The sequence below is a fragment of the Oncorhynchus mykiss genome, chromosome 8 (assembly GCF_013265735.2).
Source record: "Oncorhynchus mykiss isolate Arlee chromosome 8, USDA_OmykA_1.1, whole genome shotgun sequence".
NCBI lineage: Eukaryota > Metazoa > Chordata > Actinopteri > Salmoniformes > Salmonidae > Oncorhynchus > Oncorhynchus mykiss.
The window spans coordinates 16888642-16903170 of NC_048572.1; the positions used below are offsets into that span (position 1 = coordinate 16888642).

Consider the following 14529-nt stretch of genomic DNA (forward strand, 5'->3'; position numbering starts at 1 on the left):
GTTTACATACACCTTAACCAAATACATCTAAACTCAGTTTTTCACAATTCCTGACAATTAATCTGAGTAAAAATTACCTGTCTTAGGTCAATTAGGATCACCACTTTATTTTAAGAATGTGAAATGTCAGAATAATAGTAGAGAGAATGATTTATTTAAGCTATTAATTATTTCATCACATTCCCGGTGGGTCAGAAGTTTACATACACTCAATTAGTATTTGGTAGCATTGCCGTTAAATTGTTCAACTTGGGTCAAACATTTTGGGTAGCCTTCCACAAGCTTCCCACAATAAGTTGGGTGAATTTTGGCCCATTCCTCCTGACAGATCTGGTGTAATGGAGTCAGGTTTGTAGGCCTCCTTGCTCACACACACACACACACTTCTTCAGTTCTGCCCAAAAATGTTCTATAGGATTGAGGTCAGGGCTTTGTGATGGCCACTCCAATACCTTGACTTTGCTGTCCTTAAGCCGTGTTGCCACAACTTTTGAAGTACGCTTGGGGCCATTGTCCATTTGCAAGACCCAACTTCCTGACTGATGTCTTGAGATGTTGCTTCAATATATACACATAATTTTCCTCCTCATGATGCCATCTATTTTGTGAAGTGCACCAGCCCATCCTGCAACAAAGCACCCCCACAACATGATGCTGCCATCTCAGTGCTTCACGTTTGGGATGGTGTTCTTCGGCATGCAAGCCTCCCCCCTTTTCCTCCAAACATAACAATGGTCATTAAGGCCAAACAGTTCCATTTTTGTTTCATCAGACCAGAGGAAATTTCTCCAAAAAGTACGATATTTGTCCCTATATATAGTTGCAAACCGTAGTCTGGCTTTTTTCTGGTGGTTTTGAAGCAGTGGCTTCTTCCTAGCTGAGTGCCCTTTCAGGTTATATCGATATAGGACTCGTTTTACTGTGGAGATAGATACTTTTGTACCTGTTTCCGCCAGCATCTTCACATGGTCCTTTGCTGTTGTTCTGGGATTCATTTGCACTTTTGGCACCAAAGTACATTCATCTCTAGGAGACAGAACGCGTATCCTTCCTGAGCGGTATGACGCCTGTGTGGTCCCATGCTGTTTATACTTGCGTACTATTGTTTGTACAGATGAACGTGGTACCTTCAGGCATTTGGAAATTTCTCCCAAGGATGAACCAGACTTGTGGAGGTCTACAACGTTTTTTCTGAGGTCTTGGCTGATTGCTTTTGATTTTCCCATGATGTCAAGCAGAGGCACTGAGTTTGAAGGTAGGCCTTGAAATACATCCACAGGTACACCTCCAATTGACTCACATTATGTCAATTAGCCTATCAGAAGTTTCTACAGCCATTTCCAAGCTGTTTCAAGGCACAGTCAACTTAGCGTATGTAAACTTCTGACCCATTGGAATTTTGATACAATGAATTATAAGTGAAATAATCTGTCTGTAAACAATTTGACTCAAATGATGTCAATTGGCCTATCAGAAGCTTCTAAAGCCATAACATCATTTTATGGAATTTTCCAAGCTGTTTCAAGGCACAGTCAATTTAGTGTATGTAAACATCTGATCCACTGGAATTGTGATACAGTGAAATAATCTGTCTGTAAACAATTGTTGGAAAAATTACTTGTGTCATGCACAAAGTAGATGTCCAAATCGACTTGCCAAAACTATAGTTTGTTAACAAGAAATTTGTGGAGTGGTTGAAAAACAAGTTTTAATGACTCCAACCTAAGTGTATGTAACCTTCCGACTTCAACTGAATGTCTAAACTTTTGACTGGTACTGTATATTTTATAGATTGCTACATTGGATCACTGCACTTACTTTGCTGTCAGTTTGATCCCCAAGTTGAACTTTGAGAATCTCTGGTGTTTTGGTATGTCCGGTCACTGCAGCCAAGAATTCCACCAGGGCTGTTTTACCACATCCAATGGGCCCTTCCAAAAGAACAGCCTTCTGGGATGCCACGGCCATGGCCAGTCTCCGCAGGTTGCGGCAGGTTGAGTCCACTAGCACCAGATGTTTTAGGTTACCCTAGAGTTAGTAAGAGAACAAATGTAATGCCACCTATCAAATCAACACCACTGATGTAGTTTGAACCATATATTCCATAGTCTTTCACAAACAATCAATCTCTAAATCTAAGCAGGAAGTCATTAGACTGGCTGCCAGTCTGTTTCTGCTCTCCTGCCAACTACTAATGGAATTGCCATGCCAAATAGCCTGCCAATAACAATGGAGTAGGCAAAAGCACAAACAGATCTGGGACCAGGATAGGAAGTCTTACCTGCTCTGTCTGTTTTGGGGCGATCCTAGGTAACACCACCCCACAGACAGCCACCACAGTCTGGGACAGGTCCTCTGACACCACCTGGCCCCGGGTGAACTTGTTTACCTTCTCCTGGCGCCACATTACAGTGCCCTGGTTAGCAAGCACCAGGGCCTTCTCTACCTCCAACTGCTGAGTCTCCTCCAGTGACCTGTGTGTTTATAAGCCGATAAAAGCAAAGGTTATAAACTGAACATTGTATTCATATCTGCAATCTGTGAAGACATGCAAGTCTACATTTGAGTTCACAATGTGTGCATTATAATAACATGCAAAAAAACTTTATTCATCCATCTCAATCAACGTCCACCAATCGTCAACAGTGTTCAAAATCAGTCCAATAGAAATGTACGTACTTTATCTTCATGTGCAGAATCTCGTCACTCGACAGCACCTTTCTCAAGAAGATGGTTTTCTGATTATCAGTCATGTGAGACACCAGAGCCAGACACTGGGCAGTGTAACTAAACGGGAAAGAATCCAGAAGATCACTAAGCTTGACTTCATATGAATACAGACAGCTGTAAAAACATCAATCAAAGCATCCAGCCTGTTTCTGTAGCGTGAGGCAGCTTGATGTATAAGTACACTCCTGGACAGGACGCTAGTCTGTCGTAGGGCCTGAGAGAGAATAGATACTGAGGGAATGGTAGACAAGGTAGATACACACCCTCGAACCATGACGTCGCTGGTGAGTAGCTGAGACACGCAGGCACTCCAGTCCCAGAGGACTCGGAACTTGGTACAGTCACTCTGGAGGAAGCGGAGAGTAGCGCCCATCAAGTCCCGCAGTTTCATCCTCCTGGGGCCGTACTGGACAGACGAGGACTCTTCACTGGTGAAGAAGAGCCTCTGGAACACTGGAGGGGCATCATTGAAATACCTCGCAGCAAACCTGACAATGAGGAAAGTGCAACAGAGGTTGTTAGAAGTAGTGGTTGATGTGGGCCAGTGCTGATCGGTAGTAGAGATTATTTTCTACTGCTTGAATACTGGCCTTTCTCATAGAATATTAATAATAATCCTCGAAAATACAAACCCTGACAGAGTAAAATATAAAGTGAGTATTGGCAGTTTTTTCATGCCACTTCAAGCCCTTAGAAGAGAATGGAAAAAATAGCTAGTGTTTATGAAGTGTTTTTCCATCATGTCTAATGATCAGTGATCATGCAGGGTTCACTACTTACGCCTGTGCATCGGGACTGACACCGAGGAGTTTGCTAAGCGCCACACACAGGCGCTCGTGGAGATCATGGTTGATCCTGCCATCTGCTTTGATCCTCTCTGCGTTCCTCTCCAGCAGGTCAAGGATCAGGGGCCGGAGGTGGCGGGCGAGCAGCAGAGTATAGTCCTTCTCCAACAGAAGCCGAGCCAAACAAGCCAGAATGCACTGTCTGTCCTGCTGGCTCCATATCTACAGACAGAAAGACATATCAGGGGTAAGTCAAGATTGACATTTGAATTCATTAGGACATGCCAGGCAACTATAGGCATGGGTGGGCTATGTCTACACCCTCCAATCTGAAGGGAGATCCATCAATGTCATGTAAATAGCGTTCTGAGCAAAATTGTAATTAGGTCACGTTTGCATTTATTAAGATGGGGGTGTAGGTGCAGTGCAATTGTTTGGATTGTAAATAGACAAATGCATATTTAAGAGGGTGGAATATGCACGTGCACATATAGGGTGCATCACTTATCAATAGGTCAAAAGAAACATATTACACACTATTGTGTTTATAACACGTAAGGAGAAATGTATCTTACCTGTTTTGCTAAATACTTGCTGAGTTCGTTGTGACTTTTGTCAATATGTCTGGATATGGTACCCAGTGATGACAGGCTCAATTCTAAATTTTCCATCGTACCATTTGTCGTTTAGGTAAGAGAGATGCACAGCGAAATTTGCGATAATCGATAAAGACTGCAATGTGTTGTTATATTCTTCGTTGACCAAATCGTGAGGTGCATCACTTGCTTGTCTGTCTAGATTGTATCACAACACAGTAAGCACGTTCCCGTCACTGTTAAAATCCAGTCCACATGTGAGTAAATCAGAAACACTTCCGGGTCGAATGTCCAAATGATGTCGCTTACATGACGCGATTGGAAGCGACAGTCATACGTTAGTTGACGCTTTTGAAGTCAAATATAACCTATGACACCTAGTTTTTTTTCTCTATACAGCACAATATTTACCGAGTGAAACGCCTCGGGTCTCGAACTAGCTTAGTTAGACCAGACAGCTTGCTAGATAAATTGCTAACTTTTTGAAGTCAGAAGCTGTGGTTTCCTTTGATAAGGTGTTTTATCTGAAATAATCTAGCTAATTTGGCTTTGTATGATTTTGGCCTAAATCATTTGATATGATAATTTTACTTTGAATGTCTGAGAGTCCCGGAAGAGCCGCTGTCATCTGTTTTGCAGACCGCGGTAAAATGTCGTTATTTCCTGCTCCCTGAAAAAGGTTGTCGTTGGGTTGGCGCGACAGTGATTGTAAACAGATGATAATAATAACATTCTAAACAACATTCATCGAATCTATTTTCATATGGTGAGTGGATTTATTTATTTTTCAATTCACATTCCAATCTATTTTCAGACTCAATGTTCATCCATGTCTTGAGTTTGTAGCTAGCTAGTTAGGTTTGTAGGTCTCAGACGAACGTTAGCTAGCTAAATAAACTAACTGGCTTGCTAGCTTGTTTCTGTTACCTAGCTAAAATGTGCTGATGCTTGGGGCTGTGCTTTCCATTATATCCGTTGGTGCATGTACAAGGAGTCGACGTAGCTAATTTAGATTCCGCAATGAACTAGCTAGCTACACACACACATACAAGCATACTAGATAATTATGCATTGTTTCTTCCAGGTACATCTCTGAGCCATTGATTGAGCATCGGGAGAATGGAGGGGGATTTGATGGACGAAGTGTATGGTGATCTCAGTCAAGACAACTGCAGTGAGTACAATGCTATACATGTATACAGTGCCAGTCAAAAGTTAAATTTGTACTATTTTCTATAATAGGGAAGACATCAACTATGAAATAACACATGTAATCAAAAAAGTGTTAAACAAATCAAAATATATTTTAGGTTCTACAAAGTAGCCACCCTTTGCCTTGACAGCTTTGCACACTCTTGGCATTCTCAACCATCTTTACCTGGAATGCTTTTCCAACAAATATGAATTTGTTCTTAACTGACGTGCCCAGTTAAATAAAGGTTAAAAAAAATTAATCAATAATTTAAACAGCTGTGTATCTTTGCAAAACTTCTACCTCACAGATACGGTGGCAGCAATCGATGATGATTCTATGGATATTTATTCTGGTTTGGCAAGTCCAAGGATTTATCCAAATGCAGGTAAATATCACTCAAACATACACATTGGTTCTTCACAAGATGGTCCGAGTCAGATATATATTTTTAGAAGTAGAAAAGATATCCATGTTCTAACTGATAATATGGCCTGCTTCATGCTTGTGTAATCTTATTACAGAAAGAAACTGCACATTCCTCTCACCACAGAATCTGAGCTCTATGGATTTATATGAAGAAATCATAACGGAGGAACAACAGGATAAAGACTCTTCCTACAATGAGGTTTGTACTGTAATCCTTATCCAATTCATGTGTGCATTTTCTTTTTCTCTTTGCTTTGTCTAAAATGGAATGCTGTTCATCACTGATAGACAGGTCCTGTTAGAACGGAATAACTAACCATGTCTCATTACAGTTGAGGACAAGATACAATGCTGCACAAAGCCAAATTGAAGAGTTACTTAGGCGGTTGCAGCAGATTGAAACAAAGGTTTGTAACAAAGTCTCAAGTGTCAATCATGTATTAGTAGTACCCCTTAAAATACAAGGAGCATAAAAGTACTTTAAATATTTTTTACAGAAATAGATTGGATAAATCAATTAACATTTACTTGAATTTGAACATTAGATAAAAAAAAAAATTAAAAATTATTTCCCTCTGAAAATCCTTTGTTATTCTCTGTGGGTGATAGTGCTGAGCGATTAACCAAAATGTTAGTTGTTTATAAACCTTAAAATTATTAAGTGATCAGACCGTGGTTCAATTATTTGAATTATTTCCATTTAGTTGTTTTTTTTGTTTGTTTGTGAGCTCAATGCTCACATTGTTTTTCCACAGATAAATCAGATCAAGACTGAACTGTGTGATGTTGTAGTTTCCAATAGGCCATTATTCTACGTAGTTTAGCGTTGAAAACGTCAGTATTAAGTACAATGACCATAATCAATTGAGTGCCTTCTTGTCCAGTCTGTGTTTCTTTTCCACCTGCTACATTAGGTTAGTGTGGGGCAGACACTGAGCGAGAGAGAGAAGAGACAGAAGAATGCAGGATAGAGAGCATTCGCTTCGCAAGCTATCTCTACCTGAAATTGCGTTATCTAAGTCAGTGTTGTCAAACTAATTTTGCCCTGGGGGCCGCATTCGGTCTTCAACGAGATCCGGAGGGCCACACTGAAAATGTTATTTCCTTGCCTCAAATTTGGCAAAAAATAGTCCTCGATCCATCTTTATTTTAATTTTCGAAGCTCCCTGACTGTCTAGTGAACTGGACAGTCAAGAAACTGTATGAATAGAAGTCTATCATTTTTATACCGTTTCGATTCAGGTTTAGTCATTTTAAAGTATATTGAGGTTTTATTTTACTCAAACCACCCTCAGGCAGGATTGGACCCCAACCCCTCCTAAAAGTATGCCTTATTTACTTTGAGGAACTACTAAAATAGTGATTTTGTCAGACAGCATAGGCAGCAGCACTATAGAGATTATGACTTGGAATGAAATAGTAATAATAAGTCATCAACTAAAACAAATGTAATATACACAACTGAAATATTTGATCAAAGTAATGTGAATTAAATGATGGTTAATAAGCAGTAATGGGCAGTCACTACCATCATTGGACTTTTATTCATCGTTTTATTCTGTGTTACAGCATTCAACCCACAATGCACGGAAAAAAATATCGAAATTGAAAACCGTGATTTTATTTTTTAATAATCGAACCAAAACCTAACCGACCTCAAAAAGCACTAATTGTTCAGCACTAGTGGGTGATGGAAAGGCTACATTGACAAATGATTGCATTGGTTCTCTCTGTTTCTTATTTACATTTTGGTCATTTTAGCAGATGCTCTTATCCAGAGCGACTTGCAGTTAGTATGTGGTTGAGATGTTGTTGTCATTTTGAAGAATACAACGCTGAACACTGAGAACAGCCGTCTGAAGAAGAACATCTGTGCGCTCATCAAAACAGCTAAAATGGAGGTTGTGCGGAAGGACAAGGAGATAAATAGGTTGAGCCAAAGGTAAGTGTCTTGACCATTCATATTTCATATACACCTGTGAAGCGGTAACTCGTAGTTGGCAGGGTACATCAAATAAACAGTTATTTAGGGGCCTACACATGTTTTCTATGTATCCATTAGATGGGGTCAATTGAATAATTGCTGTGGTCTCTGTGAATCTAGGCATGTGTGTAATTTATGTTAACTTTTAGTTTCAGGCCAGAGAGAGGTCCTGCTGCTCACCATCAATCTCAGATGAACTGCTTGAAAAATCAAGGTCCAATGAGACTGAATCCTATGGGGCCTTATCAACCAGAAGTTCCAACCAGACTGAATCCTACAGGGCCTTATCAACCAGAAGTTCCAACCAGACTGAATCATACGGGGCCTTATCAACCAGAAGTTCCAACCAAACTGAATCCTACGGGGCCTTATCAACCAGAAGTTCCAACCAGACTGAATCATACGGGTCCACCTCCACCAACTCAACTACCAGGATCTAAGGGTTGTGTTGTAAAGGATCTTCATCAGCTGCACTGTCAAGACAGAGATGTGGTCCTCCCCCAACCCCCATCTGACGCAAGAAATTTCAGACCACCTCTTCCTGTCACCTCTAGAGGCGATTCAGAAGCTTCAGTGAAAGACACATATTCTTCTGTTAGCAGTTCCAGTAAGGACTCCGTGAAAAGACACCATACACGTGAACTAGGCCTGTCAGACAAGCCAAAACAAACCAAGCACAGAGAAGGCAGAGGTGAAAGTCCCAGGCTGTCTGAGTCGAAGGAGCAGCGACATAAAAACAGTCCAGATGTAAATAAGGAATCTCATTCAGATGAGAGGAACCGGTCACACAGAGCACAAAAAGATATTGGAAAATATGATTCTAAGTCAAACAAAAGCAGATACCCTCATCCCTCAGATGTTGAGGTACACAGGAGATCAGATAAGTCTAAAAGCCCACACTCAGACATTTTGCATTGCACTGCTTCCTCTTACCGTACGTCTAAAGGATTGTCTAAAGACAGTGCAGACATTCTATCAACAGGGTCTAGTCGACATGATAAGGTGCTTAGCTTTGATAAGGATGACGATAAGCGTAGTAGAAGTATTAAAGACATTTCCTCTAAAAACAGAATGCATGCCTATTCAAATCAAGCCAGTCTCACTAAACGATCCAGTGAATATTTTAATCGCAAGGGAGGGACAAGTCCTCCAAGGGACCATCGAAGGAAAAAAGAGAGAAAAAGAGAGGATGAGATCAGAAAAGAGAAAAACAAGTCAGGAGAAAGAAAAAGCAGTTGTACAGAGAGAGGAAAGGAGCGCGAGGAAAAAAGAACAAAGGAACATAACCGATGCAGTGCGGACGTCAGTAAGGACAAGAACATGGTCAATGGTAAAGTCAGGGAGCAAAAGACACATGAGGAATCGGAAGTGCTTCCACCTGAGGCCAAAGTGGCTGAGAAAAGCTCTAAAGAGGAAAACGGTCCCAACAGAAAGTTAAGTTTCATGGAAACTCTGAACCTCACCCTGTCACCAGTTAAAACACCAAGACAGTCTGCTGAAGTCAAGGAACAGGAGGAGGGCACACCACCTGATGAGGTGCCTGAAGATCAGTCAGCAGAAGACAGTGGACAAACTCATCTTGGAGAATTGCTTGTAGTAGACAAAATCCACAGTAGTGTAGTAGACACCCATGAGGTCTTTGAGAACCCTGTTATACAGCCCTCTTCAGAAATCTCAAAGCCTCCACAACCTGAAAGTATGGAGAGTAGACATACAGAGAGAGAATCTTGTCAGGATGCTGAAAAGCCTCTGTCTGAAGCCAAAGAGCGACATAAGTGCCAGTTAGAAGTAGAAGACAGTACTGTCCAAGATGGCTCCGAAGGAAGACCTGAGCTGCCCGATGCCATGGAGGGTCAGAGGACTAAACCCACCACACCAGAACCTCTCAGGAAGGATTTTGTTTCAGCTCCAGACTGTGACATTGTTTTGAAAACTCCACTGGAGAGCAGACTTGAAAAATGTGACTCAGAAAGAAAAACTGGCACGTCTAAGGATTTGACTGCTGCTGCTGTCTCTGCGACTACTACTTCTGTCACTGAGAATTGTGGAAACAATTCAAATACCGACACTGGCCTATCTGCTAATGGACTTACCCCTGAACATTCAACTGGAGACTCACTGGTTATTATTACTGACAAGTCCAACAGTGAAACTCCCAGTGCTTTGGTCTGTAAAAGCCAAGCTGTTGAAACTGTGACACAAGATCCACCTGCTGTCTGTGTGGGACATCCTGCTGTTGAAGGTAGTCCAGGAAAACAATCAGAATCTCTGAAATGTACACCTTTTGTCCAACCTAAGGGCCTTCAACAAATGCCTGCTTCCATTATTACTAATTCTAGTCTGGAGAAAAATGGGACAGAGGTGCAAGATGTTTCCAAGGATGCTGTGTCCAGTACGATTAGCATGGAGGTAGATATCGGCATCACGTCTGAGGTCATTACTGATGTTACAGAAATCCCTGTGGAGTGTGAGAAGGAGAAAACTCTTGTGGAACAAAGTTCACCATTGAGCAGTATTGGGGTGTCTAAGGTGAGTAGCACCACAGGAGAAGTTGCACCATCTGAACAGTACAACTGTGGTTTGGCAGAGACACCAAAGAAGTACCTAAATTCTGAGCCAAGCTACACAGAGAATGAAGAGGAGAATGTTGAGCCCTCCAGCTCCATTCCGATGGCCCATGATGAGGACTCGATGATGCTCACACTGAGTAATCTAAAAGTCATTCCACATGCCATAAGCCCACTCACAAGCCCAGTCCGCCTGAAGACGAAAAGCCAGCAGCTGCCATGTCACAGCAAACCTGCTTACTTCAAGAGTCTTTGCAAAGGTAAGCATCACTTGGTTTGGTTTAGTTAAACAATTTCTGTTCTATGCTAAATGTTAAGAAGATGCAAAAGTATGTCGTTGTTAGCAATGTTCCCTCAAAGCTGTGCACAGCTCCCCCGGGAACTGCTGAGCAGAAGAAATATCAGCCCGCACAGAGAAGCACGAGATTGAACTTCCCTCAACTTTTATAGAGTTTTCCCCGTTAGGTAACACTATCAATGTTTCTCTTTACTGTGGGAATTGTGACCGAATCAACGCAATATTAGCCACTTTCAATGCAACATACCGAAACAAAAGTTTTGCATACTAAGTCTTGCATAGTTAACTATGCAATATATTTTGTTTTAGGCAGAGCACATCAGAGTAGGATTCTATTGCACGACTCAAGCCCATACTCTAGTCTACACAGACTGCTGCGCCATAACCAATCGGAGCTCCAGTAGGCCTATATGCAAATAACCATTGCTATATATGGAGTAGTGCCATTCACTTTTAACTGGACTATTTTACAGCATGAGCAGTCACAATTATTGTGCTCTTATTTTGAGATCAAAGCGAGAGCTGCATGTGGCCACGTGTGCACATTTGTTCGTATTCTTTGCTAAATAGTGTATTAGCGCATTTTTAGCTAATTTGTAGTCAGAAATGTGGGAGTGATTTCTTCCTGAAAGAGCACAAAACTTTAACATTTCTAGACATCTTCCAAGATCGAGTCAGGTAAAGAGCTTTTTTTATGTCTTAAATGGCCAGTGTTGTATTTTGAGACAGGCTTGAATAAGCTAAGTAGCCAATAGACAGAGGGCAGCATAATTTGTCTGATTCTCTGTAATAATGGTAAGAGAGTAATAATATATTTTTTTTAAATTGTAAAGTTGTTTCTTGCATCAAACAACACAACATGTTAAGTCACCTCCTTGTCTCAAGGACCACTGGATAAACTGGTTAATGTCAAGCCCTGCATGTTTTTTTTCAAAAGTCTCATGGAATGTAGTCCTACATTGAATACAACACATTGGCTGCTACTGTAGACTGAATGATAGAACAGCTATTTCCATGTTAAAATGTTATGTGAGGCCTTTTACCACAGTAGCCTACTTGGCCACTGTTAAAACAGTAAATTAAAGCAGGTACAGCTTCAGTGTTCACAGTAAACGCTTGGCGGAAGTTGCACAGAATTTTCACAAGTTTGCACTCAGCAGACCTGAGCATTAGTTGTTAGGTAGGGTAAGCGTAATTATTAACACCAGAACCGCCATTGCCCAACGGCCACTGACGTTTGTTTTTAGTTACAAAAACGATCTGCCCCAAAAAATAGTGCTCATTTGTCTGAATTTTGAAATCACAAACAGAGAAGTATTTAGAGCCTTTTTAGTTGTTTTTCTTTCACAATTCCTGACATTTAATCCTAGTAAACATTCCCTGTCTAAGGTCAGTTAGAATCACCACTTTATTTTAAGAATTTGAAATGTCAGAATAATAATAGAGAGCATGATTTATTTCAGCCTTTATTTATTTCATCACATTCCCAGTGGGTCAGAAGTTTACAACTACACTCAATTAGTATTTGGTAGCATTGCCTTTAAATTGTTCAACTTGAGTCACGTTTCGGTTAGCCTTCCACAAGCTTCCCACAATAAGTTGGTTGAATTTTGGCCCATTCCTCCTGACAGAGCTGGTGTAATGGAGTCAGGTTTGTAGGCCTCCTACCTCGCACATGCTTTTTCAGTTCTGCCCACAAATTTTCTATAGGATTGAGGTCGGGGCTTTGTGATGGCCACTCCAATACCTTGACTTTGTTGTCCTTAAGCCATTTTGCACAACTTTGGAAGTATGCTTTGGGTCATTGCCGATTTGGAAGACCCATTTGCGACCAAGCTTCAACTGATGTCTTGAGATGTTTCTTCAATATATCCACTGAATTTTCCTCCCTCATGATGCCATATATTTTGTGAAGTGCACCAGTCCCTCCTGCAGCAAAGCATCCCCACAACATGATGCTGCCACTCCGTGCTTCACGGTTGGGATGGTGTTCTTCGGCTTGCAAGCCTCCCCCTTTTTCCTCCAAACATAACGATGGTCATTATGGCCAAACAGTTCTATTTTTGTTTCATCAGATCAGAGGACATTTCTCCAAAGGTATCTTTGTCCCCATGTGCAGTTTCAAACCGTAGTCTGGCTTTTTTATGGCGGTTCTGGAGCAGTGGCTTCTTCCTTGCAGAGCGGCCTATCAGGTTATGTCGATATTGGACTCGTTTTACTGTGGATATAGATGCTTTTTTTACCTGTTTCCTCCAGCATCTTCACAAGGTCCTTTGCTGTTGTTCTGGGATTGATTTTCACTTTTCGCATCAAAGTACGTTCATCTCTAGGAGACAGAATGCGTCTCCTACCTGGGCGGTATGACAGCTGCGTGGTCCCATGGTGTTTATACTTGCGTACTATTGTTTGTAGAGATGAACGTGGTACCGTAAGGCGTTTAGAAATTGCTCCCAAGGATGAACCAGACTTGTGGAGGTGTAACAAAAAAAATAATAAAAAAAAAAATTCTGAGGTCTTGGCTGATTTCTTTTGATTTTCCCATGATGTCAAGCAAAGAGGCATTGAGTTTGAAGGTAGGCCTTGAAATACCCACAGGTACACCTCCAATTGACTAATGATGTCCATTAGCCTATCAGAAGCTTCTAAATTAATGACCTCATTTTCTGGAATTTTCCAAGCGGTTTAAAGGCACAGTCCACTTAATGTATGTAATCTTGTGACCTACTGGAATTGTGAGCAGAACTGAAAAAGCGTGTGTGAGCAAGGAGGCCTACAAACCTGACTCAGTTACACCAGCTCTGTCAGGGGGAATGGGCCAAAATTCACCCAACTTATTGTGAGAAGCTTGTGGAAGGCTACCTGAAACGTTTGACTCTAGTTAAACAATTTAAAGGCAATTGAGTGTATGTAAACTTCTGACCCACTGGGAATGTGATGAAAGAAACAAAAGCTGAAATAAATCATTCTCTCTACTATTTTCCTGACATTTCACATTCTTAAAATAAAGTGGTGATCCTAACTGGCCAAAGACGGGGAATGTTTACTAGGATTAAATGCTAGGAATTTGTGAAAAACTCAGTTTAAATGTTTTTGGCTAAGGTGTATGTAAACTTCCGACTTCAACTGTACATGACAAACAGTACCAGTAAAAAAATTGGACACACCTACTTATTCAACGGTTTTTTCTTTATTTTTACCTTCTTAATGCAATTTGAGCCAATCCGGTGTGTTGTGACATGGTCCTGGTGGTATACAGAAGGTAGCCAGCCCTATTTGTGTGAAGACCAAGTCCATATTATGGCAAGAACAGCTCAAATAATCCAATAGAAGTGACAGTCCATCAAATCAAGTTTATTTTTCACTTGTGCCGAATACAACGGTTGTAGACTTTACAGTGAAATGCTTGCTTACAGGCTCTAACCAATAGTGCAGAAAAGGTATTAGGTGAACAATAGGTACAGTGCCTTGCGAAAGTATTCGGCCCCCTTTAACTTTGCGACCTTTTGCCACATTTCAGGCTTCAAACATAAATATATAAAACTGTATTTTTTCTGTGAAGAATCAACAACAAGTGGGACACAATCATGAAGTGGAATGACATTTATTGGATATTTCAAACTTTTTTAACAAATCAAAAACTGAAAAATTGGGCGTGCAAAATTATTCAGCCCCCTTAAGTTAATACTTTGTAGCGCCACCTTTTGCTGCGATTACAGCTGTAAGTCGCTTGGGGTATGTCTCTATCAGTTTTGCACATCGAGAGACTGACATTTTTTCCCATTCCTCCTTGCAAAACAGCTCGAGCTCAGTGAGGTTGGATGGAGAGCATTTGTGAACAGCAGTTTTCAGTTCTTTTCACAGATTCTCGATTGGATTCAGGTCTGGACTTTGACTTGGCCATTCTAACACCTGGATATGTTTATTTTTGAACCATTCCATTGTAGATTT

At 41.0% G+C, this 14529-nt stretch overlaps 2 protein-coding genes across 5 annotated transcripts in view; one reads left to right on the forward strand and one right to left on the reverse strand.

The window, feature by feature from the left end:
* The window catches only part of LOC110529504 (midasin), a 62270-nt gene extending 57891 nt beyond the window's left edge, over positions 1–4379 (reverse strand). For both annotated transcript variants that reach the window (XM_036984899.1, XM_036984898.1), the window contains exons 1-6: positions 4091–4379; positions 3511–3737; positions 2994–3218; positions 2680–2787; positions 2282–2474; positions 1819–2028 (exon numbers count right to left, since the gene is read on the reverse strand). In XM_036984899.1, the coding sequence (XP_036840794.1) occupies positions 1819–2028; positions 2282–2474; positions 2680–2787; positions 2994–3218; positions 3511–3737; positions 4091–4186 (1059 nt within the window). In that variant the 5' untranslated portion in view covers positions 4187–4379. The remainder of the gene's footprint in view (positions 1–1818; positions 2029–2281; positions 2475–2679; positions 2788–2993; positions 3219–3510; positions 3738–4090) is intronic.
* An 81-nt stretch (positions 4380–4460) lies between these two features.
* Positions 4461–14529, forward strand: part of LOC110529505 (CASP8-associated protein 2) — a 28596-nt gene continuing 18527 nt past the window's right edge. For all 3 annotated transcript variants that reach the window (XR_005052819.1, XR_005052820.1, XM_021611749.2), the window contains exons 1-7: positions 4461–4877; positions 5196–5285; positions 5614–5691; positions 5828–5931; positions 6065–6139; positions 7559–7674; positions 7866–10543. Coding sequence is in view for 1 of the 3 variants with exons in the window: in XM_021611749.2 (XP_021467424.2) it covers positions 5231–5285; positions 5614–5691; positions 5828–5931; positions 6065–6139; positions 7559–7674; positions 7866–10543 (3106 nt within the window). In the remaining 2 variants the exon portion in view is untranslated. The remainder of the gene's footprint in view (positions 4878–5195; positions 5286–5613; positions 5692–5827; positions 5932–6064; positions 6140–7558; positions 7675–7865; positions 10544–14529) is intronic.